Raw genomic sequence first — 27980 nt, forward strand, 5'->3', positions numbered from 1 at the left:
ACCTCACTAACACTGAGGTCGAGAGGTGAGAACTACCCATTTACCTGCAGCCGGACGCAGCTGTATGGTTCATTGTTACAGCTGTGCTCCAACAACCATATTGTTTTGTGACTCCAAACTGCAGCTAGGGGTGCTTATTTTATATACCCTTGCATATATTTATGAACATTTTAAGGAAAACTGATGTTCTGTTCTAAGAAACATGTATAACTATTTTATTACAATGTATTGCTTTTTAACAATGTATTGGTTTGTTTAATTTTAATGATTGTGTAATTGCTGGTATTTAGTGTATCTGTAGCTACAAATAATTTTTCCTTAAAGGCGCTCTATATTTTGGTCTTATTTACTCATCGGCACACTTGCAGTATTACCAGTTATTGTAGCTGGCTTCATATACCCACAGCACTGTTTTTTTTGTGTATGTTTGTCTTTCTTTGACTAGCAACCATTTTGTATAGCATCATGGTGTTATATGTTCTAATATATATAAAAAAAAAAATTTGCACAATATTCCCTTCATAGGGCCTTAGGTTATATTTTTTCTTACATCAGTTCCCACCACAGTACAGGTTGAGTCTCCCATATCCAAAATGCTTGGGGACCAGAAGTATTTTTGATATCTGACTTTTCCATATTTTGGAATATTTGCATATCATAATGGATTATATTGGGAATGGGACCCAAGTCTATACATAGAATGTTTTTTGTTTTATATACACATTACCTTAAGGTAATTTTATACAATATTTAATAATTTTGTGCACATACATTAAATTAATTTGTTTCATATACCCCTTATACACACACACACACACACACACAGCCTGAACATAAAATTTTATGCAATATTTTTAAGAATTTTGTGCAGTAAACAGTTTGTTTACACTTAACCATCAGAAAGCAAATTCGCGCTCTAAACAATTCCGTATATTTGGGAGACTCAACCTCTATATCCTTTATTCAAGCGCATTAGTTCCTATCACAGTGTAGTTAAAAATCTATTCTATGTTTTATAAAAGTTAGGAAAATGTTATAGCTCTATATTGCGGACCGGTTACTTCTGGTATCATCGTGGTATGCTTTGTTACTCATTTCTTCTCTCCCGTTCTGTAATAGTTTATTCGAATGCTATACCTTGTATCTCCACATTATACTGAATTGAGCTTTAATAGCGGCAGTAACCTCCCTGAATTGAGCTTTAATAGCGGCAGCAACCTCCCTGAATTGAGCTTTAATAGCGGCAGTAACCTCCCTGAATTGAGCTTTAATAGCGGCAGCAACCTCCCTGAATTGAGCTTTAATAGCGGCAGCAACCTCCCTGAATTGAGCTTTAATAGCGGCAGCAACCTCCCTGAATTGAGCTTTAATAGCGGCAGCAACCTCCCTGAATTGAGCTTTAATAGCGGCAGCAACCTCCCTGAATTGAGCTTTAATAGCGGCAGCAACCTCCCTGAATTGAGCTTTAATAGCGGCAGCAACCTCCCTGAATTGAGCTTTAATAGCGGCAGCAACCTCCCTGAATTGAGCTTTAATAGCGGCAGCAACCTCCCTGAATTGAGCTTTAATAGCGGCAGTAACCTCCCTGAATTGAGCTTTAATAGCGGCAGCAACCTCCCTGAATTGAGCTTTAATAGCGGCAGCAACCTCCCTGAATTGAGCTTTAATAGCGGCAGCAACCTCCCTGAATTGAGCTTTAATAGCGGCAGCAACCTCCCTGGACCTTCCCCCAGCCCAGCACACAGCAATTTCTGCTCTTTCCCTGCCCAATGTGCCCTTGCGCTGCTATATGCCCATATGCTGATTTCTGCTATGAGAGCAGCTGTTCCAGAATATAGGAGTCTGTGGCTGTTTCCATATCAAATATTCAATATTTTTTTGTTCTCTTTTATTATATGAAGACTTATTCTTTAATCAGATTAACCTGAAACCAGCAATTTCCATTTATGTGGACATTTGAAAAATAACGTTTTTATTCCAGTCAAAAAATATTTATTGAAAACCATTACAAAGAATCTTTGCTAAACAGCTGAAAAAATTATTTCCACAAATGTAGCAAAATCAATGTCAAAATAAAACACAGCACATGGAAATAGACCAGTAAAAAACAAACTAAAAAAACAACAACATTTAGTTACAGCCATGTTTGACCTGCCTCATTGGCTGGGGCATTAGGTCCTATTCAGTAACAAGATGCAGAGAGCAATGAATGATGGGCTGTAGCACATAGCAGCCAGATATCAGCTTTTAGCAGTCTAGTGTAATGACAGTAATGTAAGCAGTTATCCCACAATGGTTACAGCATTGCTCTTTGAATCATGTTAATAAAATAGGAACCGCTGTGTAATTTCCACAACAGAGATTGGCAACCTAATGCTTTCTAGCTGTTATAATACAAATGCCAATTCCTGCTACACCGGATCTCATCAAGGAGAGGATTCTGGGAATTGCAGTTAACTAGCAGATTGTAAGCTTTAGAGCAGAGCCCTCTTTACCTCTTTGTGAAGGTCTAGTCTTGTTTTATTACCATGTTCATAATCAATTGTAAAGAGCTATTGAATATTCTGGGGCTGTGCGTTAATAACAATAACAGCTTCTGAAGACCCATTGGTTGTCTAAATCTGTGCTGGAAACAGAGATATGTCAAGTAGATGAATGCACTTCGCAAGCCCTGAAAGATGAAGGACCAGTACAAACATAGGTGGCAACTTCACAAAAAGATTATCTCTAAAGTTCAGGCCATTTTAACCATTGTATGCCGTCATCTCTTTAAAAATAAATATATCCATCTACATATAAAAATATATACATTTGTAAAACAGACCTGCTGTAATATTATCTACCTTCACATTGAAGAGTCATTTTCAATCAGGAATACAAGTTGTGTCAAAAACAATAGTGAAGCCAATATTGTATAAGATTGCACAATAACACCTATTCGGGAAGAACACAGCAGGCTCGAGTGGTCTGTGTTCCGTTGCACAGATTGTCATGCAAGAACCTAAACAGGCCAGAAATTGGCTTCAAAATAATACATTAGAATAGCTAGCTCTTTGATTATGTGCATTGCCATTAATAATTGGGAACATGTTCCTATGTTAAATAAATATTTTGTGTTTTTTTAATAAAATGTAAACTTTTTATATTCAGCTTTGGACACCAATAAGGGCAAAAAAAAAACAGATTACTAAAATGTGGGATGTATATTAAACATTTTGGGACACTCCCAATTCCTTATGAATTATTTATGAAGCCACAAAAATAGTATTTTAATAGCCTCTAAATAACTATACAGTCCTGTTTTTTTTTTAGAAGGGATATGTAAATTCTATTTGAATTTATAAAATGGAAGAGACTCCAGCATAACATGTTTTTGCAATCATGTTTTCACGTTGTCCTGTACAGATCTGTAGCCTCAGACATGCATGTATGTAATGGCTTGCATATCTCCAGTGATCTTTCAGTTAGTCAGAGGTCTGTTAAGCATTATGAAAATAACATCTCCCACCAACAGCTGCTATGAGTGTAGACCCCTGTCTTATGGAACAGTGCATACAGTTTATACAATACAGAAGAATGTAGGGCTGGTTTAACCTGCAATACAAGTGACAAGCTTGTTAGAGTGCAATAGGTACAAAATATCTAAGGGAAAAAAAAAAATTCACATTTCATAATATAACACTTGAGTAAGGATGGCACAAAGTCTTAAAAAGGCAATACATCTATGCAATACAAAAAGGCCCCTTAATACGTTTCACAAATCTATATGCAAAAGTTACCAAAGCATAAGACGACAAAAGTAGTAAAATAGTAAGTAAGTTCTCCTGTTCTAGCTATTATAATTAGGCTCTAAAAGATTGTATACAGTTTATTTCCATTGGCCTACAAAGAAAAAGTCCTATGTGTACAGAATGGAAGGGAAAAGAACCCAATGAACAAATTTAAAGCTGTTTCACCAGATAATCACTAAATTTTAGTCATCTGCTAATTCCTCAAAGGCCAAGAGGCTGCTCCATGCTACAGTTTTGTCCTTGAGCCCCGAGGTACATGCTACAGGCCTGTCCGTAAACTGGGGCTGTCCTAAGCTAGAGAGAGGGTGCACAGGAGAAGCAATAAGTAGTCACAAATATGGAGATTGTTGCTCCTGCTTTGTCCTCCTTGCCAAACTCTCTCCCCTCTACTTCCAATTTAAAGTGATGAACTTAAATATCTAGCTGGTTTATATACAGAAAAGCAGGAGTCTTGGGCTCAGAAAAGGAGCAGTGAGTAAAACTTAGCAGTTAGGTTGTAATACAGGTGCAAATACTTGAATGTATACCTGCTATACAAAATACTTTTGCTAAATTGGTCCTTTTAAATCTCTAAAATCTTAGTGGATATTTTATTTCATCTAGCTGTAATGTATTCTAAAAATAAATAGAAAAAATATATATATATATGTATAAATAATGTGATCAGCAAGTAAACTATTAAAATCAGGTTCCGCTGGAAGAGGACATATCTTATTATAAGTTAGTTTGACCAAAGTAATACAGTTACGTTTTACAACTAAGAGACAATCAGGCAAGGCAATACCAAGCACACAGATCCCCACGCAGCAATGGGCATCCTGCAGGAGGGCTTGGTCATGCTTTGCCATGTCTAGGTACAATTTCCATGAATGCATAAATAGACATTTTATTTGCTCCTTCTTGAGAGTCAACAACCATCTGCTCTGTGTAATATCACAGCAATAAAATGTACTTTTACACAGGAAGGGGCACAAGACACAAATGCCATTTTTTTACAGACAACTTCTTTTTGCTGCAACTTCTGGACCCAACTCCAATGCAGAGATTGGCCACTTTAAATAGGCATTTTAGTCAAATTGTTTAGCAATTCAAGTACTAGGACCATGCTGCAGAACATGGGTATGTATTAATATATCTAATCCTGCAAAGCAGCATCATATTCACCAGTCTACAGTATGTGCTGCCCCAGAAGTCAGATGTTAACTCTTTCACTTTAGGGTCTGTGACTTGTTTCCATAGATAATGCAGATCATCTACATGCCCATGAGACGTCATCATTCTGTTATAGATGCATTGGTGGTAAGGGGCCTTTCCTTCACCTGAAAAGAACACATGATTCTGAGGCACTACTCCCATTTTATTGGCACAGATTCCCATAAAGACATCATCAATGTAGAGACTTGTATTTAAGGTTTGTGATGCTTCATACACTTTGGCAGCCACATCCCGAGAAACAACATAGGCAGCCCCTGCGGTGTAATCCGGATAGGACGACCATTGATACATTTCACGTGAGACATAATACTTGCTATTTTTATTCCTTACGGGAGGTGACCCACGATGGACTTTTCCAATCCAGAAGTCTTTGACACCTATGAGATCTAAACTTTTTAAGTATGAAACCAGATTAGGCGTATGGATAAAAACGTCATCATCTGCAGTCATAATAAATTTGGCACTGGGACAGTATGCATTCACCCATCCAAACTGCAAAAGCAACTTAAGCGTTAAGTTATGGAATGTGTCCAGGAACTCTTGCTGTACCAAGTCTTTATGCACTTTGTTTTCTATTTCGAGTTGCTTCTGTAATAAGTGACGCGTCGCAGGATCTTTATCAACCCCGAGGGCAAACATTACTTTTATGTTGGCAGCATACTGGTAATGTATATAATTCTCATTACCCCAGGTTTTCCGAATCGTATCACGCCGCCTTCGGTTCTCAGGCGACGTCTTTACAAAGAGTAGGAGCAGCACATCGTCCTTACCACATTTATCTTTATTACTGATCAAGTACTTGTAGTTTCTTGAATCAAAAGATTTGTCCCGTACAACAGTCAAGCTGTCATTCACAAACTCATAACGGTTTATAAGATATCTGTAAGAGTAAGACTTTATGTGGTTGACAATATCATTATCTTCCTGAACCCACATAAGCATTAGTGACAATGCAAAACAAGTTGCTGAAATTTGTAAAAGCTTGCATTTTCTTAGTCTCCGACTACTAATATACATCCTGGAGAATTGGGGATCTTGCAGATTGTGTCTGATCAGCTCATATAGTCCTTCCCTGCAAGTCTGTCTTACCTTCAGAATAAAGCATCATTTTAAGTGGAGATCATAAAATGTAGACAAGATGCAAAAGACTGGAAACCTGAAGTGTTTCATGCAAAGTCTTCAGACAGAGTATACAGATGTATATTACAGTAGTGGCATTGTTGAAAGCTTGTGTAAACATCCAGGCTTGTGCAGCTTAGTGATTCACGGTAACCCAACACCACCTGAGAGAGAAGCAACAGTGCATTATTTTTTTTGCCCACAGATTATACGTCACAAACATATTGTTATGGATGAAACAGAAACGTGTGTGTACACAACAGTTAGCAACCACTAATTTAATTGCACTGGATTTTGCTTGTTACCAACTAGAAACAGTGTTCTGGATACTGCCTGCAGCGTATGGGATAAATACATAGCAGCGATATTTAGAGGTAAAAGTAGGGTGGCAACAACTGTTTGGATTTTGACACTTGAAAGGTAAGAGGTTAAAAGTAAAAGGTCACTCTGTAGACATTGAGATAAATAGCTTGTGCCACAGGCTGAAGTTTGCCAACATAATGGAAAGCTCACAGGGTGATGGTTTCCAATTCCAGTCCTCAAATATCCCCAACAGGTCATGTTTTCTGGGTTTATTTAATCATGCACAGGTGAGTTAATCTAGTTTGCATATTCAGTAATTATAGCAGGTATACTATATTTTCATTTACTCTGAATGACGACATTTAAAACGTTAACATGTCAAATGTCAGCATGGATGTAATGTGGACAACGTGATGTCGACAGTGGACATGTTGACAATGTGATTTCCAGTTTGCCTTTAGTCTAACCCTGAAAAGCCGGTGTTGACATTGTGGCCGTCAACATTCAGAATGTAAACATTATGTCAGTTTTGACATTGTGAATGTCCACGTGTTCAGTGATAACATTCAGACAATCTGAACACAGACAAAGCGACTGCATACCATTATAGCTCCTGCTCCACAGACAGAAATCCCAACAAATTACCAATTGGGACAACTTGGGGATTGGAATTGAAACGAATTGCAATAGAGAATATTTGAAACGGGTTGTAGAGTATAAACCTCTTATTACATGATATGCGTATGACAGGTCAACAGTGGTACAGGGGAAATCCCCAGTAGGCCCTACCCCCTAATCAGGTTCCAGACTGTGCTCTCAAATTATACATTGTTACTCTAGAAGAGGGTAAGTTATGGGGCCCATACATCAGCAATCATTTAGGGCAATTCTGCTTTTGCAGATGATTGTGTAAAAAAATTGTCAATGTATGGGGTTCAGAGATTGACGATTCTGGCCAAAAAGTCATTGGAATAGGTAAATCAGGTTGTCCAACAAGTTGGATTTCAACCAACCAATCTGGCTTGTAGACTGCTAGTAGATTTACTAGTAAATGGGCACGATCATGATTCGCAAATCTAATTTTTGGATGAAAAATCTGCAAATCACTGACAAATATTGGCAATGTTTGGACACATATTAGTGGATTGGAGAATTGTTAATTGGAGGAAAAATGCTGAATATGTGAATCATTTTTTTTGTGATTGCTGATGTATGGGCCCCATAACCTGGTGGAGCAGGACCCCAGATGAACATGGATGCTTGGTTAATTTCTATGGAAACTACACCAAGATTTGCTTTCTTGTCAATTACAGTGGGAAGTTCCACACCTCTGCTCTTATTGGCTGTCTGCTTTGTTCCCAACAGCAATTGTTATGGCCTTTTAGCTCTGCACTCATTCACTAGCAGGGAAGAAGTGGCTAATATAGGTCTCCAACTGATGGTGGGAGAGGTGTGGTTTAGCAATTTATAGATGAGAGTGGTCGGGCTGCTGTATCTGCATTCATTTGACTAGAATTTTACAGTGCATAGCGAGATACCAAATGTAAGGTAAAGTAGTGGCGGAGTAATGATGAATGTCTAATCCAAGCGTAGCCTGAATATAGGATTTTGTTTAGTTTTTTTAAGTGGAAGCTTACGTACACAAGTCACATACATGTAACATGGGCACTGCAAATTTCAGTTTAACTCACTTACAAATTCAATATGAAAAGTCAAAACCAGAATTTGTGGGGCACAGTACAAATTAAACATGTAGGGCCCTCCAAGCATAAGCATACATTGGTGTGTATGGGCTCATGCAATCTGATTTGCTGCTAGGCATTCATAAGTCACTGCTGCCTGAATATTCCTCCACCCCTGGTTGAATTTAAAATAAAAAAAACCTGTCCGAGGCCCTTAAACATGTAACCCCCATGATGGCGGCCATGTGAATAGTAGGGAGCGGAGGAGTCTTAAGAGAGGAGGGGGCCCATGTGCACTCCCCGTGCGAGGCCTCTCCTCTCTCTTTCTGGTGGCCGGCAGCCGACTGACGTGGCTGGCCAGCCATCGGAGCATTAGTAGACTACGGGCACTAGAGTGTGCCCGGAGTCTGCTGCGCATGCACAGCAGGCCGGAAAAATTACCGCTGCGGCCATTTTCCGGTGTTCTGGGCAGCGCTGAAACCTGATGCGGGACCATGGACAGGTAAGTTTAAACTAATATGGGTGCAGGGTGTGCAGAGCGGGGCCCCCCTGGACCCAGGGGCCCGTGTGCCCCGCACACACTGCACCCATTATAGATACGCCTCTGGTAGGGAGCAGTTCAAATCAATCATTTGCTCCAACATATTTCATTGATAATGTGGGACCTGTGAGGTATGGAGTAGATGGATAAGAGAAATATCTTAGAGCAATGATGAACAACAGAAAAGACAGCACATCCAGCCAGGTCATATTGGAGATCTGATTGCATACCCTGTCTGCAGGCCACATCCACTACTACAACTTACAACATAAATGTCGCCCCTAAACTATTTTACATCACATGCTTTGGCAAATCATTATTTAGCAGTTCTAATTATTTATCTAGCAAAACTAACATTCAAAAGACAAAAAATTGCAAACTATGAATGTAGTTGAAGCATTTTAAATTAAACCTAATAAAGAATAATAACTCCGGTAAAAATTATTTATTTTTTTTACCATGGTATGTACAGTGCAAAAATCTCAAGAAACTTTTTACACGTTGTCATTATGGGGTAGTGTGTGTAGAATTTTGAGGACAAAAATGAATTTATTCCATTTTGGAATAAAGCTGTAACAACAAAATGTGGAAAAAGTGAAGCACTGTGAATACTTTCCGGATGCACTGTATTTGGCCTTTACTAGACTCAGTGCTGTCCATTGAGTTTGGTTTGTGTCTATGGGGGTCCCCAATCACATGTACAGCGCATTAATGTAAAAAACAATTTTTTATATATCTATATCTATCTATATATACATACATACATACACTTTCCAGGGCTTCTTTTTGAAAATAGGATGTATTTAAATATACATAAGGTCTTCAGTGTGTGCTATAATTGTATTTGCAAGTATAGATGCGTTCTCATACACCCAATCTCAATAAGTCATGCAGCGCAAGACGCCTGGTGCGAGTGAGCTGCCAGGTCCAGTTGACTTGGACACATCCATTTGATATGCAACACTTGTATATCTGTATACGAAGCACGACGGACCTTGGCATGGAAAAAAGAAAAAAAAGAAGAAGGACGTGGCCATTGCATCCTAGCACTTTGTCATATATGTGTGCAGCAGAGTCTGAATCTGTATACAGTGTTGCACATCAAATTAATCAGTGCAGTCTTCTGAAGCGATTTGTCGTATCAGTTTGCAACTAAGTCGCCTTTTTTTTGGCTAAAAAGGACGCTTGGCACAAGCAGAGTCTTACGGGACTAGGTATATGGGGCAGGGGCATCTTTAGAGAGGAGGGAGCCGTGTGCATCCCCCGTCAGGGGCCCCCTCCTCTCACCCCGGCAGCCGACTGACGCGGCTGGCCAACCACCGCAAAATCAGTAGACTCTGGGCACTAGAGCGTGCCCAGAGTCTACTGCGCATGTGCAGATCGCCGGGGAAATAGCACAGGTTCCATTTTCCTGGCGATTTCCTCACAGCGCATGTGCAAAACGCCAGAAAAATGGCTGCGGGCGGACACTGTCGTTTTCAGCAGCACCGAAGCTCCAGACGCAGGACCTCGGAGAGGTAAGTTTCAGATAAACGGGTGCAGGGTGGACCCGGGGGCCCGTGTGTACGGCACACCCTGCACCCATTAGATACGCCCCTGATATGGGGACACATCTGAACATATGAACCATGTGTGCTATTATATCTTTTTTCGCAAGAGTGCCGGGTCTGGACTATATCTATATACACATACCTACATATATACATACACACACAGGATCACCATCATGCTCTATTATACATGTTACATTATACTACATTCCCAGGATTACTGTACATCACTATATAGTGCATTGCTGTTCTCAGTCTTTTACATTGTAGCACATGCAATTTTAAATTTTTTTTTTTTTTTCCAAAAAAGGGCCCAGAGAGTGCACTGTAGAAGCTCTGTTCTCTACAGGATGACCATGTCCTCTTTAATTTATTACCAAGCCTTGTTATTGGGTGGGCAAAGTGCTGTAACAAGGCTCCAGAGCGACGTGTGGTGGCCCCTGCCCCCCAAGTGCATGATGTTGCACAGAGGGGATGAGGCCACCACCACCAGAAGTGCATCACTGCCCGGAGCTTCCTGAGGATGCTCTGAGCGGGATGTAGTTATCAGACCGGCGAATGGCATGCCACCGGTCCAAACCCCGATGGGGGAAGCCAGACATGGGACTTAAGATGGGCGTCAGAATCCAGAAGGAAGTCAGCCCGAACGAGGTAAGTCCAGGGAGTCTTAGCTGTTAGCCACAAAGAAAGGGGGGCGGGAGGGGAAGTGTGAGGTTTTAGGCAGCAGCGTAACAGGGTTAGGTGGAGGGAAGGTATACTCGCCCAACACCTGTCTGGATACCACCATTGTGATACCGCGGTCTGTATTTTGACAGGAGGCATCCCGACACCTGGCATTACATACAGATTCCCTCTGAGCGGCTCTGCAGGTGGCAACATGCATGCCAGGAGCATCCTTTGGTACTGCTGCAGCAATACTGGCTGCAGGGTGCTGTTCCAGGGACCATGGTAGCCAGAAGCCAGGGATGTAGGGCAGTGACTGTGGCACCCACAGATACCTGTTACAGCCCTGAGTTGGCACACCCCCTGGCTAGGTGCAGGGTTGGGGAACCTTTTTTCTGCTGAGGGCCATTTTGATATATCTAACATTATTAGCGGGCCTGGTGCAGGCCATGCCCCCTCCATGTGATGTCACACGGGACGGGGCCACAATCGCCTGTGATTACAGGACTTGTAAGGCAGCGGTGTGACTGTCTGAAGCGTCCTAAGGACGCATACATTCTGGCTGCAGGGTGCCATTCTAGGCACCCTGCTAGCCAGATGAGGCTATCAGAAAAAAGCTGAGGGCCAGACCAAATGATTCCGCGGGTCTTATACGGCCCCCAGGCTGAGGTTCCCATTCCCCGGGCTAGTGACTTGCTTTGAGGGTGCACTTTACACAGATTTCTGCTTGCACCCTCCTGAGATACGAAGAGAAATCCATTTTAACTAGTGCCTCAGTGATAGTCATGGGAGGTAATTGAATAGCTCTGGGCACTTAACCCGGGAGCTAAAACCCCACTAAGTACCACAGCTAATTGAATCTGCCCCGTACTGTATGTGTTATTGTAATGTAAGTTTTTAGCACTAACTCATTATGCTCTGAGTAAGATCAATACATTTGCCTAGATCGCAGTGACTGAAGATTGCATTTGCAATTGAAAGTAGGGATACTGCAGCAGATATCTCCAAGATCTGCTGCTATACCCTTTTGATACATTTGGGGGGACAATGCATAAAGCCTACAAAAACAGCAGGTTTGGGGCATTTTCTGCAAAAAGGCTTAATAAATCGGCCCCTTAGTATACTTGGTATAACAGGTCTAAGGAGTTTACAGTGAAACTTAGGCCCTCATTCATAGCCGTACGCTCGGAGCAGAGCGCACGCTCTGAATGAGGGCCGGCCTCCATGAAAATGGAGCGTCCTCCTGGACACTCGTATAGCTGTGGGTCACCACCCACAGGCTATACGAGCGTGCATTTTGATGGCTGCGATGGTCGTGACCATCGCGACCATCAAAACTGCGAGCCGGAGCCTGCGGTTGAGGTTTTCAACCGCAAGCTCCGGAGTGATTTTGGCTCTATCAGAGCCAAAATCACTCCCACTGACATCACTAGTGATGTCAGTGGGCCGGCTTCTGACGGGAGGCGTTCCCGTGGGAACGCCCCCGTCAGGGTGGCACGCCCCCGGCACGCCTACCAAAGGGGGCGTGCTGTCAATCAACATCGACAGCACGCCCCCTTTGATCAGACACAACGAGCGAAGGACTTTCCTTCGCTCGTCGCGTCTGGCGCATGCACACGACGTAGCTCCCTCCGTCGTGCGCATGCTCAGTCCAGAACATCGACCCACTTGCGAGCGGATAGCCGCTCGCGAGTGGGTCTGAATCAGGCCCTTAGTTCATAATGAGACATGATGGTATTTTGAACTGCCTGCAAGCTTGTAAAATCGCATACAGGAGATAATCACAGTTCATACCTTCCTATTTGTTGCCAGATTATTGAAAGTTCCCACCTTTATATTTCCCATGATTGCCCATACTGTAGAATCCCCTCGTTAAAAAAAAAAAAAAACACAAAATAAATGCCTATTGGCCCTTTAAAACAATATTAAATGTAACAAACTAAGGACTTAAAAAAAATGCTATACCTGGAAAAAGCGGGAGATCAATTATGATAACAGATTGGACAATAGTTTTGCCTTCCTGTGTCCTAGTTGCCTCCAGAAACCTGTTCCAATGATGAAAACCATTGCATCTGCCAGCCCAAACAATATGTTAGGGTTACATTTCTGTACTGGCAGCAGGACAGAATTCTGGCTAGACCTCCAGTGTCTTTTGCTGTCAACAGTTGCTGAGTACTCATTGTACATCAATTGTTTTATTTGAGCATTCAGCAGTTAATATTAATCAGGTAACCCATCTCTTTGTTTTACACATCCAAATTACAACTGATGCATTCACATTTGTGTGTGCTAGGACAATTTCCAGGCTTAGCTGGATAAGCCAAACATCTTACTCAGCAACTATATTATTTTTCTCTCCTTTAGACCCTTCCTTTGGTTTGGTAGATGGATTTACTCCTGTGCACATCAATATTTAATTGAATTAAGATGGCATGAACTAAAGAGTAATGCGCTGTTCTGTTTCAGGAGGTGACAGACAGTGGAGCAGGGAGGCAAACAGAGTATAACAAAGTACATTTTTGACAATTGTTTATTAATTGAGCCTTTTTCTCCTTTATATAACTGGATGAGACTATTCCTCCCATTGTAACCGGCGACGACAAAACTCATCACTGATGAAATCATGTAAAGGAAATAGAATTTCTTTAATACTGCATCTTAAGGTGGGTACACACTGCAAAGATAAACCTGCAGATCATATATCGGTAGATGATGGTCGCTCATATACACTGATCAATCATCATCTTCCAGGCAGCCGAGGGGCCTCGCTCGCCTCCTGGCGGCTGCATGTGTACGGGCAATCGGCTGATCGCCCGTACACACTTGCGCTGTGCAGCACAGCCGACACAATAGGTCTGAACGATATCGTTCACAGACACATTGCTGGTACACACTGGCCGACGGGCACCAGATATATTTGGCCGATCAATTGATCGGCCAATATATCTGTCAGTGTGTGCCCAGCTTTACATTAAAGAGTTGGGACAGAGAAATCCTTTTGTTTGGCAATTAAGATAAGCATTAACAAAAGGTTTGGGCAGAAAAGTAAAACTATCCATTTATTTGATCTCCCCAGTAATGTTAAAGGAAAATAATTCAGCAAAGATCCCTGAAAATGTTGTGAATTACAGGTGCATTGGGTAATGAGTAATAGGAGTGTATATTCGCAAAACAGGTTAGGCAGATCATCTTGGCCAGGGTCACAGTGAATGCACTTTTATCTCTATGTAATACTAATTAGATTTTCTCGGTAGCTTTAAAAATATTAACTGCAGAAAATGTTGATCTGGTGATTAACCATTTCTTTATGCCAAATTTGCAATCTTCTAAGATACACAACTAGTTTATCAGCATACACTTATTTGTGGAAACAGCTGAAAGATTGGTTATAGTTTGGAGAAATGTAATGGGCATAAGTACATTACACAGTAAGAAAAACTTACTAGTACTTTGGTTTTTTTTATAGTTCTAATAGAAAAAAAAAAAACACACTTTTGGAAGATCAAATACCTTTTGGTAAAGAGGTCAGTGTTATTAAATCCTTGCTTAGATGGATTCCGGCATTGGGATCACGGGTTCGATTCTAACCAGGGACCTTTGTGTGGCGAGTTTGTGTGTCTGTGTGGGTTAGGTGCTCTCCCACAGTGTGGTCATTGTTTTTTGGCATAGACATGTGTGTAATGATTACATATTCTTTGCATGGTATAATTGGCGAATATATATGTGGTATAAAACATCAATGGAAACAAGGTTGACTTTAATTGTAACCCTAATCTTAACCCTACCTACCCTCTCCCGGGTGCCTACAGCTAACCTTACCCTAACTGTCCACTCTGGCAGCCTAAGACTAAAAATGTTGAAAAAAACACCCATAAAAATGGTGACCATTTGTCAACAAATGCAAATGGTCGACACACATTTTAACCATGTCGACCACCTACTGACTGTCGACCTTTCGTCCGGATCCCATTTACATAATAATTCAGCCATTTTACGCAAACTAAGTGGATACTGGGCCAGCAGAGAGGGTTTGCCATTGTTATAGGTGGGAAGAAGGTAATAAATAGATGGGGTAAGCACCTGATTGAGTATAGTAGGGAATTCCATTAGAGGGTAGCAGTATAGGAAGTGGTTATCAGAGAAAAGGATAGTCCAGAGGTGTATCTAAGAAGGTGTGTGAGAGATTTTTGAGATACATGAAGAGGTGATGATGTTAACAACTTTGTAGGCAAAGGTGATTCATTGAAATTGTATTAATTCCAAGACCTTCTGTATTATCACCTCATTAATCCTTGCCAAGAATTGGCTTATTATACTTTAGCAAAGTTAATGTCCATTTATTTCAATAAAAAAGGTGTTGATCAACTGAATTGAGGGTAACTGTGGAGAAATAGGACTTTGGTGTTTTTTTTTTCCAATCTTCAAAAGTCCAGTATTGGTGAGTCTGCACCCACTGAGGCATTAGGTTCCTGTTCTTACCTAGCTGACAGGATTGGAATTTGATGATGTTGTAGCTCTTTAAGTACAAGTTTTGAGAAGCTGTGATTTGAAAAAGGTTTCCCTTTGCATACCTATTGTAAGGCACGATTAATTAATTGAGTTCATGTCAAGTTGAACCAGCCTGACCAGTCTCCACTAACCTATTTCATTATCAAGGCAGTTTTGCTACACAGAACTGCTGCTCACTACGTTTTTTGTTTTGTTTGTGCACCATTCTCTGTAAACTCTAGATACTGTTGAGCGTGAAAATCTAAAGAGCGGTTTCTGAGATAATCAAACCACCCCTTTTTCCCCCCAATTATAGTGTTTGGTTTGAACAACTACTAAGACTTTTGACCATATCAGCATGCCATTATGCAGTGAATTGCTGCTGTTTAGATATTTGCATTAAAGAGCAGATAGATCTAATAAATTAGGGAGTTGAAAAAGAAAGAAAAAAAAAAAAAAAGCTTGAGAGTCTTTACATACAAGAACAATTGAGCTGATGCTTTGTTGTTTTGCATTAAAGCAGCTTGAAAAAACAGCATGCAGCTCTGCATAGGCGCCAGAAGTAAATCACACCCACAAACACAACCAGGTCATATGTAAAATATAGGTTTAAGAACATTTTTGATAGAAAAAAAAAAAAAAACAGTACCTCTAGGATAAAGCAAAATAAATTAAAATTACAAAATCATAATGCACTGAAGTGCCAAAAGTAATGGGATAGCAGTATGTAAAGGTAATGGTAAGTGGCGTCACCACTACTGTGACATCTTGGAAACGCCCAGACCTGTATCAGTTGTAGTCTGACATCTTGTGAGTCTGTGAACATCGGCGAAGCTGCTCATAGCAAGGCAACGTGAATTATCGAAGTTCTAGCGGGGCATTATAGTGGGTCCCAATGGATGGGACATTCCATTTCCAAAGATGTGCAGACATTCAATATTCCTAGATCTATGGTGTACCGGGAATACCTCATGGAAGACATTACCACCCACAGTGGACAGAGCAGTGGCGGATCACCAGTGCTTAATCATAGTGACCAGTGGTGTCTGGCCAGAATTGTCCGTGGTAACAGACAAGCGACACTGGCTAAAATCACATCCACACTCAATGCAAGAGGTACCAGACGCATATCTAGCAGGTGAGTGCAGCGTTCTTTAGCTTCCATGGGATATGGGAGCAGAACACCCACCAGAGTACACGTTATTACGAAACCGGATACAGCGCCTCATCTGGGCTCATGACAACGCTAATTGGACCTTGCAGGACTGGCAACATGTGGCGAGTTCCGATGACTCGCATTTCCAGTTGTTTCTGGCTGATGGAAGGGTTTGAGTGTGGTGCAGACCCCACAAGGTCATGAACCCCAGTTGTCTACAAGGCACCATGCAGGCTGGTGGTGGTTCCATAATGGTGTGTTCATGTGGCATGGGTTGGGTCCAATGGTCTGCCTTGACCGGCAACCACTATGTCATGGACCAATAACCTCTATGTTGCATTTGCTGATGACCATTTGCAGCCCTTCGTGGACTTTATGTACCCTCACAACGATAAAATATTCCAGCAGGATAATGCACTACGCCATTGTTCCCAAGTTGTCCAGAATTAGTTAGAGAAGCATTCTGGAGAGTTCTGACGAATAGTGTGGCCACCACATTCGCCAGACATGAACCCAATCGAGCATTTATGGGACATGGTGGAGAGGTCCCAGAAGTCTTTACACTGTACATTTGCACCCAAGATCCTGCACCTAAAAGTATAAGGGACCTGTGGGAAGCAATCCGGATGGCATGGGTCAACATCTCTTCAGAGGTCTTCCGTCGGGTTGTGGAATCAATGCCATGTTGAGTTGCTACACTTTGCTGTGCTAGATGGCATCCTATACGATACTTGGCATATATACTACTACTTTCGACATTTCAGTGTATATGCACAAATAAACTATCTAATAAATCCAAGGATTAATCTGCAATCAGAAGCAATTAGTGAGTACATTTTAAAAGTCTTTTATCAAACAGTTTTGAGACTAAGCTATTTTCTTGCATCCAAGAGGGGCAGATTCTCAGTTCTTAAAAGTGAAAGATTGGCATCTGGCCGCAGGATTTTTCAGCATGGAGTTAGTGTGGAAGGAGCTCAGAGGTCAACAGGAGAGATCACTCCGGCTTCTTGGTCCTTCGTATAAAGCCCTACCTGAAACAGATTTGTGATTGTGTGCAAGCAATTTAGAAGTTATGCCATCATGCAACCTTTTCTTTGGCATAATCTAAAGTTGATGATCCCTAGGAGAGAAATGTAGAAACTATCTGAGGGTGGTGTCACACGAGCATTAAAAAGCAGCAAGAAAAGCAGCAAGGGGATATGGTCTTAAAACACACTTTGGCATGCGTGACATGTGGTTGTTAAAGTGTAATAAAAAAAACTGGCCTGTACAAAAATTACAGATCTCTAAAAAGATCTCATGTTCACTCTCATGATAACGAAGTCATCGACGAAACCGGTTGGGCGTGGTCTAAACTGATGTGAGACGTTGAAGTCATCTATCATCTCCAGAAGCAGCGCTGACTCGGAGGCTCCTATAGCGGTGGCGACTAAGAGATCTGCCATCTGAGTAGAGCTGATTACTGGGCTATGTACAAAGTTCTTAACCTTGATGTATGTGAGCATTATTACAAGTATAATTATACTTTTTACACTATTCTCACGAGTGCGCTATTCCTACTATCTGCATCTTTTGACAGGAGGATCCCAGCATTTCTAAGAGGAAATTTAAGGATAAAGCAGCTAATACATCTTGAAATTTTATCTGAAGATCTATAGGATTACCTGCGCTGAAGTGCATTGCTGTGTATATAAGAGCTATAGATATATGTATACATAGCGATAGATTAGAGATAGCGAGAGATATCTCACTGCCTGAAAAGTTCTGGTATAAAGTTTCAGCAGCTGTTTAATCAGTACTGTGGCAGTTGTAGGAAATTTAACAGCATTTTTTTTTTTTTTTTTTTTTTTTGCATTAGCCATTTTATTGCTGGCCTTATAAACAGTTGAGAAAACAGATTATCTGCTCTATACGACATCTTCTAAGAAAAAGACTTTTTTGTCAAGTTAAAAACCACTTAATGAAAAAAGTCACACCACCCTAACGTATTTGGAATTGTGTACGAGGAAGGCAGCAACATTCTCATACAAGAAAGTCTAGTCTAATCTGACACCTGGTTGATGGTGGAAGATGCCATATCATATGCCATTCCATACTATCCCAGAAATACTAAATTGGGTTAGTAGTGAAAGAGCAGAGAAGTGAACCAGTAGAGAAGTTGCCCATAATAATCAATCAGCTTCTACCAATTATTTTATAGAATGTACTTAATGATAGGTAGTTGTTGATTGGCTGCTATGGGTAACTTCTCCACTCTTTTCACTGCTTGATATATCAACCCCCTATGACTGTCATGCCTAAACATGGTTTGCAAATTTCCCCCATTGTCTCGATGTCCTTGGCTTTTTTATTTTAATATGTAGTTATAGTTTGCTTATGTTATTTATGGGTCTCTGTTGTTCAGTAGATTCACTGGTGATATGTTCTGTAGAAGTAATACTTGTTCTCGTGTATCTATATTATATGATCCCCTATATGATGGACCTGTGTCACGGCCAGGGTTTCTCGGCATGGTGGTCGGCGGGTATTACCTGTGAGGTCACTATGGCAGGGGGTGTCGGGCAGTGGCGCTGGTGTTTGGCAAGGGGCTTTGGCTGCGCGTGGTTCTGTGCGGGCACATTGTCATTCAGGGCTGATAAGGCCTGGCTTGTTTCCGCTCCGTTTGGCATGGGCATGGCCATCTTGCCAGCTGACTATGTGATTCAACTGCCCAATCCTGGTGAGTCATGTGTTCCCTCCAGCCAGTCATAGCGCGGCACGGGGTATTTAGGAAGGTCCAGAGCCTTCCTTCATTGCCAGTGCAACGTGTATCTCAGCCTAGCTGAGAGGGAGTTCTCTGTGCTCACCGCTTGTTACCTGTGTAAACGCTACCTGCCAGCCTGCTTGTCAACTCCTAAAAACTTGCTGGACTACTCTGCATCCTCCACTACCTTTTCCCCTGCCTGAGTCTGCTGACACCCTGCACCCTGCCTCCATTTCACTCCCAGCTGGACTCATTACCTTTGCCTGTATTTATTTCACTCCCAGCTGGACTCATCACCACTCCCTGTATTTATTTCAGCTCACTAACCTGCATACCGGACTGTTCTTATCTGCCACTTTCTGGACATTCTCCCATTATCCTCACTACAGTAATCAAGTGCACTGAAGTGCTAAACCTGGACTTTTTGCTTTTGCCATTCCCATGTCTAAGCCATTCATTAAAAAATTCTACCTTTTTATTTAAATCTGCTTCTGTGTTTGCTCCTGTCACCACCCCAGGCCCACAACTAAACCAGAACATTACAACCTGTTTTTGTTTCTTAATATGTGTGTTGTTTCTATATATATTTTTTGACAAATTTAATAAAATACATTTGGCACTAAAATAGCAATTCGCTTGAAATTCAAAAGGGAAAAACAGCACACAACCCATTCCAGGAAAAGAAACCCTAAAGCATCATGCGTTCACCAGATTCTGCACAGTTTTAAACAAATGCCCAGGGCTGTAGCGTTCTTTAGGTTATAGCTACACATGCACTCACTCATTTCTCAAGAAACAGAGTGTAGAAGAAATGATATGACCTTCCTCTAGTCTTCATTCTAGCACCCTACACCTGTCACAACTAGTGTAGTTCCTCTTTCCTGCCTGGGGTGTCGCTCTCTGGTGCGTCTAGCACACTCAACTGCTGAAACAATCTGCTGAGATACAGCAGTTTGTGTGCTGGAAGCACCAGAGCAGAGAGAGACACCCTAGCCAGGAAAGAGGAACTGCACAGGTTTTAAGAGGTGCAGTGTGCAAGAATTAATGCTATTCCTCTACTGCGCTGTAGTTCAGGGTATGTGCACCTTGCACCACTAAATTTGCAGATATACAATGCCAGCACTGCAATCCAACAGCAATATTTTTTTCCCCCTTCATGAAATTTGTTACTTGCATCACAGATTGGACTTTGCAGTCAGTTCACTTACATTTTAAATTAGTGCTCTAGTTCTCCACCAAAGTGCGAGGGTTAGCAGAGCAACAATGAGGCATTTAAAATCGACAGCTGAGAAGAGTTTGGGAAAAATAAGTTGCTGAGGAAATATACCTGTACAAAAATTAGATTTTGTTTTGCAGGTCAAGCACTAAAATATTTCCTTGGGTGGTTCAATAAATAAGGTAACAAGACCTCACATTGCGTAAATGTATTCAACTCGTACATATATGTATAATCAATAGTATGGCCTTGGTACACATTATTCTTCCACAGTCCCCATACTTGTCTAAGCATTTGTTACAACGGTACACCAAGGCATCTATCCCGGCATAGAGGAAATCAGTGTCACGCTCCTGAAGCCAGGACATGCCGGCTTGCTGAACTTTACCATCTGTTGCAAATCGCCTTCCACCCAGGTGCTTCTTCAATGGCCCGAAAAGATGGAAATCACTCGGTGCCAGGTCAGGCACAAATGGTCATGTGTGGTGGACGTGCTTGGCCGGGTGGATCGCTGCTCATCTTGAACGTCTGTCTTGCAGTTATCAAAGGCAGCACACCAAACCTGTCACCGTACACCTCGACAAGTTGGTGATGAATTTCCGCTGCTGATGTGCCCTTTAGATGCAGAACTCTGATCACACTACGCACCTCAATGTTTGACCATGATTCCACCAGCCTCGCCATCTTACAACTGATGTTGGGACAGTATGACTGATATGAGGAGCAATATAATGCCCGTAAGGGGAAGCAGTGGTCTACCTGCTCTGGCCTGGTGGGAAATTAGAATGAAATAGAGAACATTACACACGTGAGAGGTCTTGTTACCTTACTTATTGAACCACCCTTATACAATTCAAGTGAGATAGTTGAGAGGAAGGCATTACTTGTTTTGTCTGTGGGTACACTGTCAATTCCACACTGCAAGAACACTCGAATTAGACAACTGGGCAAGGCAGAAACTGCAATTCAAACATTTTGCTGATCCAAAGACGTGTGCACATAACACGTGTATGTGTATATTTGCCTATATGCGAGATGTACACATCTCGAAGATCAACCACCCCCAAGTCATTATCAGTGCACGCTTGCAGCTAGCCTAAATTAGGGACAAAAGATGTGCCTGGAAATGGGTCTATTTACGCTTTTATCCAGCTTTGCATAGGACGACACGTTTGACTGAACTTTGCCTATGTGTACATAGAGCTTTACAATCCTGTTATGCCCGTTGGCCATTAAATGTAGATGAAATTAAGACATATCCAACTCTGCAAGCTCTCCCTTCCCCACAAAGACATACATTCAACTATACATCAGCCCCGAATGCAAGCAAAGCAGCACAAATTAGGTTTTTGGAGTTACAGTTCTAGCCAGGAAGAGAAGTGAAAACAATCAAAACCCCATGATGTGTAACAAAGGTTTAATAACAAAAGCGCCTGGTCTTTCCAAAACTGGATTAAAAGTCCCCTTTTAATTATACCTTAAACTCACTATTTATCATAACACTGCCCACCACAATGCTTTGATTCCAAAGCAAATGAGTTTCTTAAAAAAAAAAAAAAAAAAATTGGAAGAAAATTAAAAGTAATTTGTCATATCTGTTGCTGGAGCAAGCTAAAATATGGAACCTACCCACAATAGCAAAATGAATCCTCGGAACATGAACAAAATGTAATCACACCCAGTGACCTGTTAAACATGTCCACCGTGAGGTTAGTAAAACAAGGTTTGAGTCTTTGCTAATTGGGTAGTGTTTTTTTATTTACAACTTACACTACACACACATTTTTAGTAATGCTGGGTACACACTGAACAGATATCTCCAATCGAGTGATGGTCGTTCATATTCACTGAATGATCATCATCTGTCTCGGCCGTGGGTCCCGCTGGCCGGGGGGACGTGTCCCGCCCCCTCCCCGCGATCTCTGTTGCAAGACGGTCAGCAAACATTTGCCATCGGCTGTGCAGCAGAGCAGACGCGATATATCTGACGTCATTCACAGACATATCGCTGGTACACACTGGCTGACGGGCAGCCGCAGCCCCCATAGGTTTGCTATGGGGGATGCGATGCGGCCACATCTGAAGATGGCATCAGCCTGTAGTAGCCTATGTGCTATGCTTCCCATAATTAGGATAATTAGCTGCTCTCCCCAGCAATGGCGGCTGTGCATGTGCAGTCAGTGCGACTGCGGATGTGCAGAAGCCCTGGCATCACTACGGGCACATCTCAGGGACCCTGTCCCTGCAGGTGCTGGATAATACATGCCAGTGCTATGAGCACATCTTCCAATGTGATCATGGGCGGTAATATCATGCCCAGATAGCATCACAAATGCGATCATTAATAAATGGGCCCCTAAGCCCTTGCACAGGAAGCTCACAAATTACATTCCATTGTTTATGGTTATTAATGACATAATCACGTAAATATTATGTAAAATAACATGAGGCATGCAAATACTAGCGGATTGCTCTATTCAATGCTAGTTATACACCTTGAAGTCCAAAAAAAAATAAATTGAATTTACCATACAGCGTTCCTGGCGTAAAACTTGAAATAGACAAGTAACGAGTGAATATCTAGTCTTTAAAGTACATTTATGTAGTAGTAACATTTATGGATATAGTAGTTGTGCTGAGTTTCTATATGAACCCTGATGGAGACACCCCATGATTCAATCTGCGTTTTGAAAAGTGGCACAACAGCGATTCTGCAGGATACTCTCTTGAAATTTGAGGTTGGTTTCTCTTTGACTATTGAGAGTTTTCCCAACAAGGCTTAAAGCCCTGAAGAAGAGTATGGCGAGTCATTTTAGGATGGGGACATCAAATAAATAATATTAAATAAAATTACTTTGGTCATTTTAAAAGCCAAGTCTGCTGTCCTCTAATTTGTATATTATTCCCAATAACCCAACTACCAGTTTTCTTTGTTGTTATTTAAAAGAATCCCACACCTAACAAATTTATATTTTAAGTTACAGAAATGAATACAGTGATAGGTAAAAATAGGTGGGGAGGCTTTTAAAAGAATTGTTACACTGTGGGGAAAATTAGTAAAACAAGTATGTATGGGATAAGCAGGAGCTGTGTGTCCATCACCCTCTGCTTGACGAGCCTCAATTTTTTTAGATTTAAAAATAAAAAGAAATAGATGTTCTAGGGCGTTTGTAAAGATTCTCTGTGGTTAGAGTATAGAAGAAAGCAGATATACAGTAGTGCTCCATAACCAAAACTAACAAACTAAATGTAAATTTACAGTCAAACTGTATAGCATGAACCCAATACCACCCGGTAGATAAACTATACATTTATAAAATATTAAAAAGCTACAATTGTAGCACAAAAACATTTTGGATAGTTTATCCTTCAACATTCTGGATAGTGTGGATTTAAAATGTTTTGAACCTATTTAATGCCTAAGGTGCATAATTTGATATTCAACAGTCAAAACAGGCAGGAAATGGGATTACCAAATGAGTTAAATTATTCAGGTTACCTTATTATATTTCTATGCATGAGGGTTACTATACAGGCATTACACTAACTAGTAGTCAGGTCAAACTCATTAATGTTTAAATAGACTTCTTGAAGGAAATGATGGTCTCCGTAGTTGACGACCAGGGAAGACAATACTCACAATGAACAGACCAAACTGTCATTTTCAAGTATACTTCCATAAAACTGGTTTAAAAGTGACACAATGAGTCCCTCTATGTAACTATATTTGAAAGAATTGGTAGCAGTTGTTAAAAAGGCATTCAATAAACAAATCCCCATGAGACCACAAATATTTTAAATGTCAAGAGATTCATAAGGGAGGTTAATTATCAGCTGACTAGTTTCATGTTGTACCCCCTCCCAACAGGTTCATTATTGTGCCATTTCTATTTAAAACATCCAGACCTTTAGTAAAAAAATTTTAAAAATGGAAGATATACATTTGTACATTTAAAAAGTTAATGAGGGCTGAATAGATTATCCACGTAATGTGTAAAGTTTTAAATTGAGAAAGGTACAGAGAAGACAAGTTGAAACAATGCAGAGTTTAGTTATAAGTAGGTGCCAAATAAACAAACAAATCCTAGAACTCTGCTTTTTACAGTTGTTTTTTTATTTAAGTACAAATGACTTATTTCCTATGCCGCGTACACACTAGACTATATGCTCCATGAGCGATATCGTCTAGCGTCTCCCGTGCAGTGCCGGGCACGATGACGTTAACGACATCGAGCACACACACTGAACGATATCGTTGCTCAGTGCCGGCACCCTCCCTCATCCCCTCACAATATCGTCAGGCTGGCCTGAATGTTAATGCGATGAACGACATCTTCAACGACCCGCAGGAGTGCGTATCGCTGGTCGTTCACCGCGTACACTGTGGACGATAATGTTATCGTACAAATCGTCCAACTTAGTCTTTTGCATGGAGCATCCTATGTTTCTGGGATAGACAAGGTTCTCTTAGTAGCAACATTTAACGCATTTTAGAAGCAATAACTAAGAAAGTAGGCAAGACATTCTCTCCCCCCCCCCTCCCCAAGACCACCTAACTACCCTAGAGCTGCTACTGAAATGTATCCCACAATTGAATCAGTTTTAGGGGTCTAAGCATCAATAATCACGGTAACCACTGTCCGTGCAAGTTATATCCCCGGCAAATTGTCGAAGTCCTTTACATAAGTGAAAGACTTCCTGGGGGAAACTGACACTGCGCATGAACACAGTATCAGCTTCCGGGGGGTGGCTTTCCCTGGAGCCCCCATAGGCTTATAGTAGTTTACGCCATCTGAACATGGTGTAAACTAACGTGGCTAAACTCCAAAAAGCTTTGCTTTTTGGAGTTTAGTACATAGGGGTCAGATCGTAGTCCCCATTGATAATAATGGGGATTGAGATCTGCATCGCTAATTAGCACTTTGCCGGGGATTTCTGTGAAGTGTGCATAGGTATACTACATAAAATTATGTAAAAAAAAAAAAAAAAAGGCTTGCTACATAGGCCCCTTTAAATACAGACACTAATTATTTGTATTTTGGGCTAAAACTAACGTAAGCATTTTTAGGGGCCTATTAATATATAACAGTTAATTAATAACAGTTGGTATTGCAGTGGATAAATAAATTTTGAACGAAAACATCCCCGTTATGTACTGAAGTTAACTCCCAGGGACAGCGGTAGCTGCAGCAGCAACCCTGGGAGTTACCTCACCTGCATGTTGGAGGAATCTTTCACATTTGGGAAAGAGTTCAGTGGTAGTAGGGATCTTTTGTTCCCATATTTATATAGGCTTACCATACTATCCCTTTAAACCGAGAATTACTGTTCTGTGGCTGGTTGACTTTAAGCCTGCATTTCACCTGGTTTTAATCAGCCACAAAACCTGTGTAATTCAGGAGTGTTCTGGTTTAAAGGGATAGTATGGTCTATACAGTATTTATTATAGTTTATTTTATATATGGTTTCTATTTTTTGACCCATGTTTGACTCTCAGCAATGTCAGACTGCGATTATCATTCAATCACTAGTAGTGATATATTACTCTGGAAGGTGCATCTCTCCTGCCCTTATATGCCAGCCCTTCCTAGAGGAAGTCCTGGTGACATCACTGCAACATGAGAGTGATTCCATGACAACCCAGGAGTTGCACTGGCAAAAAAAAGTGCAAGACTGTACAGTTTAACTACAAAACACAACACACTATTAGTGGGCATACCGACTTGTCAGTAGCCTCATCTCTACAGCCCATTTACTGGTGTCATATCCAAGTAGGAAATGGAAAATAAAAAAAATAAATAAAAAAACAACCTTAAAAGAAAGTGATAATTCAATTTATTGCTCAGCTTATACAATTGCCCATATACCAAGTTATTTTAGTGGTAACTATTTAAAAAAAAAAAATAATTAGACCGGCACTCCTATGCAATACACTGTGAGACTGGCTCCGGTGCCATAACCAAAGACGTGTAGAACGAGGATAAATGCAGAAAGGCACTCAGAGACTGTATAAATGAACCAAACTACTACATCGCTGTAGTAGTTTGGTTCATTATACAGTCTCTGAGTGCTTTCTGCACTTATCCTCATATATATATATATATATATATATATATATATATATATATATATATATATATATATATATATATATATATACACACACATACACATACACATATACACACACACATATATACACACTATTTTCTAAATTAACAAAGAGGCTTATTGTTAATTTCCTTATACAGTAACAAGTTGCAGTCACAAGGTGGAATAACACACAAAACAAAATGTACCTGGCGCAAAGCAAATCTTTTTGAAACACTATTTACACACACAAGGACCATATTAGATGTATGTGCTGCCATCTGTGTTATTCTGTGTTTGGTTAAAGACATTTATATTGTAGACAGGTGTATTTGTATATAGCAGCCCTCCCTTCTGCACCCTATATAAGCAAACGTCAGATAATAGAAGAAGGTAGGTGTGGGGAATACAGTATCTGAGGAGTGGAGAAGGGACAAGAACAATCTACTAAAGACAGAAATGGTTATAACTATTATAGAAATGATATAGACAAGTTTGAAAGCTTGGGGTGAGTACACCTTTAAGTTTTACACTGACTCTACTATTGCCAAAAATAGTAAAACAGACATTTACACTACTGTGAAAAGATTATAGATAAATATAGATAGCATGCAGACGCCCGCATTATTAACAAGTAAAAACCACTGCGGGGGGAGGGGAGGGCTGCAGAACATGCTCTAGTCTGGCGAGTATATGAACAGACAGGCAACGCAAGTAGTAGTAGTATTTTCATATGTATAAATGTGGACGTGAGCTTTACCATCATCATCATCATCATCATCATCATCAGGCCACCTACATTCAGGATAAGTATTAGTATACATTCACATAGCAAGGCGCTCTCACCATGAATGCAGAAACGTAACGAAAAGGGCGAGTGAGCATAGAGATGGGGTATCAGGCAGTTGCAGAGTATATAGTACACGCAGCCACTTACCGGAGTGAGTGCACCATTGCACAGTAGGATGGAGCGAAACTCAGGAGCAGTGATAGAGCTGCTGCCACACAAGCAGCAGCAGCGCCCAACTGTGTGGAATGGGGACATATCCGGGCAGGGTTTTCTGCAACTGCCCACACCAGCCAATCACACGCTCCCCATGATAATGGTCGGGGCTAGGGAGGATGTGCCCGGCAATACGATTTGAGCGAGTTGCTGATCATTTGTTCAAAAACTTCTGGGGTCTTTTTAAAATGGAGAAAACGTGAAAGTAGATGCGCGATATACTAATGCGTGTGCTATAATGACTGAGGCGGAGGTAACGTGGCTAAAGCGATTAGATTTCCTTCCAATTGGAAGCACTATAAAGCCGAGTCTACCCCAGCGCCACAATCATTGCAAATGAATGAATTGTGCTGCAGACAGCCTGCAAGCCAATGCTGGTCTATTATTTTCATCTTAGTAAGACAGCATTTCGTAGGAGTG

At 41.1% G+C, this 27980-nt stretch overlaps 2 protein-coding genes across 4 annotated transcripts in view; one reads left to right on the forward strand and one right to left on the reverse strand.

Annotated features, from left to right (window-relative positions):
* The window catches only part of MCF2L2 (MCF.2 cell line derived transforming sequence-like 2), a 382435-nt gene that overhangs the window by 191944 nt on the left and 162511 nt on the right, over nucleotides 1-27980 (forward strand). The window lies entirely within an intron of this gene.
* Nucleotides 1983-27616, reverse strand: B3GNT5 (UDP-GlcNAc:betaGal beta-1,3-N-acetylglucosaminyltransferase 5). Of its 2 annotated transcripts, none has more exons than XM_088456379.1 (2): nucleotides 27495-27616; nucleotides 1983-6289 (listed from the first exon to the last, which is right to left on the reverse strand). In XM_088456379.1, the coding sequence occupies exon 2, from the start codon at nucleotides 6021-6023 to the stop codon at nucleotides 4887-4889; it is 1137 nt and encodes a 378-aa protein (XP_088312505.1). In that variant the 5' UTR covers nucleotides 6024-6289; nucleotides 27495-27616; the 3' UTR covers nucleotides 1983-4886. The 2 variants fall into 2 exon arrangements, with proteins under 2 accessions (XP_088312505.1, XP_088312506.1); XM_088456380.1 differs by lacking the exon at nucleotides 27495-27616 and adding an exon at nucleotides 27404-27433.

The sequence above is a fragment of the Taudactylus pleione genome, unplaced genomic scaffold (genome assembly GCF_031769625.1).
Source record: "Taudactylus pleione unplaced genomic scaffold, aTauple2 ptg000702l, whole genome shotgun sequence".
NCBI classification, from domain to species: Eukaryota; Metazoa; Chordata; class Amphibia; order Anura; family Myobatrachidae; genus Taudactylus; species Taudactylus pleione.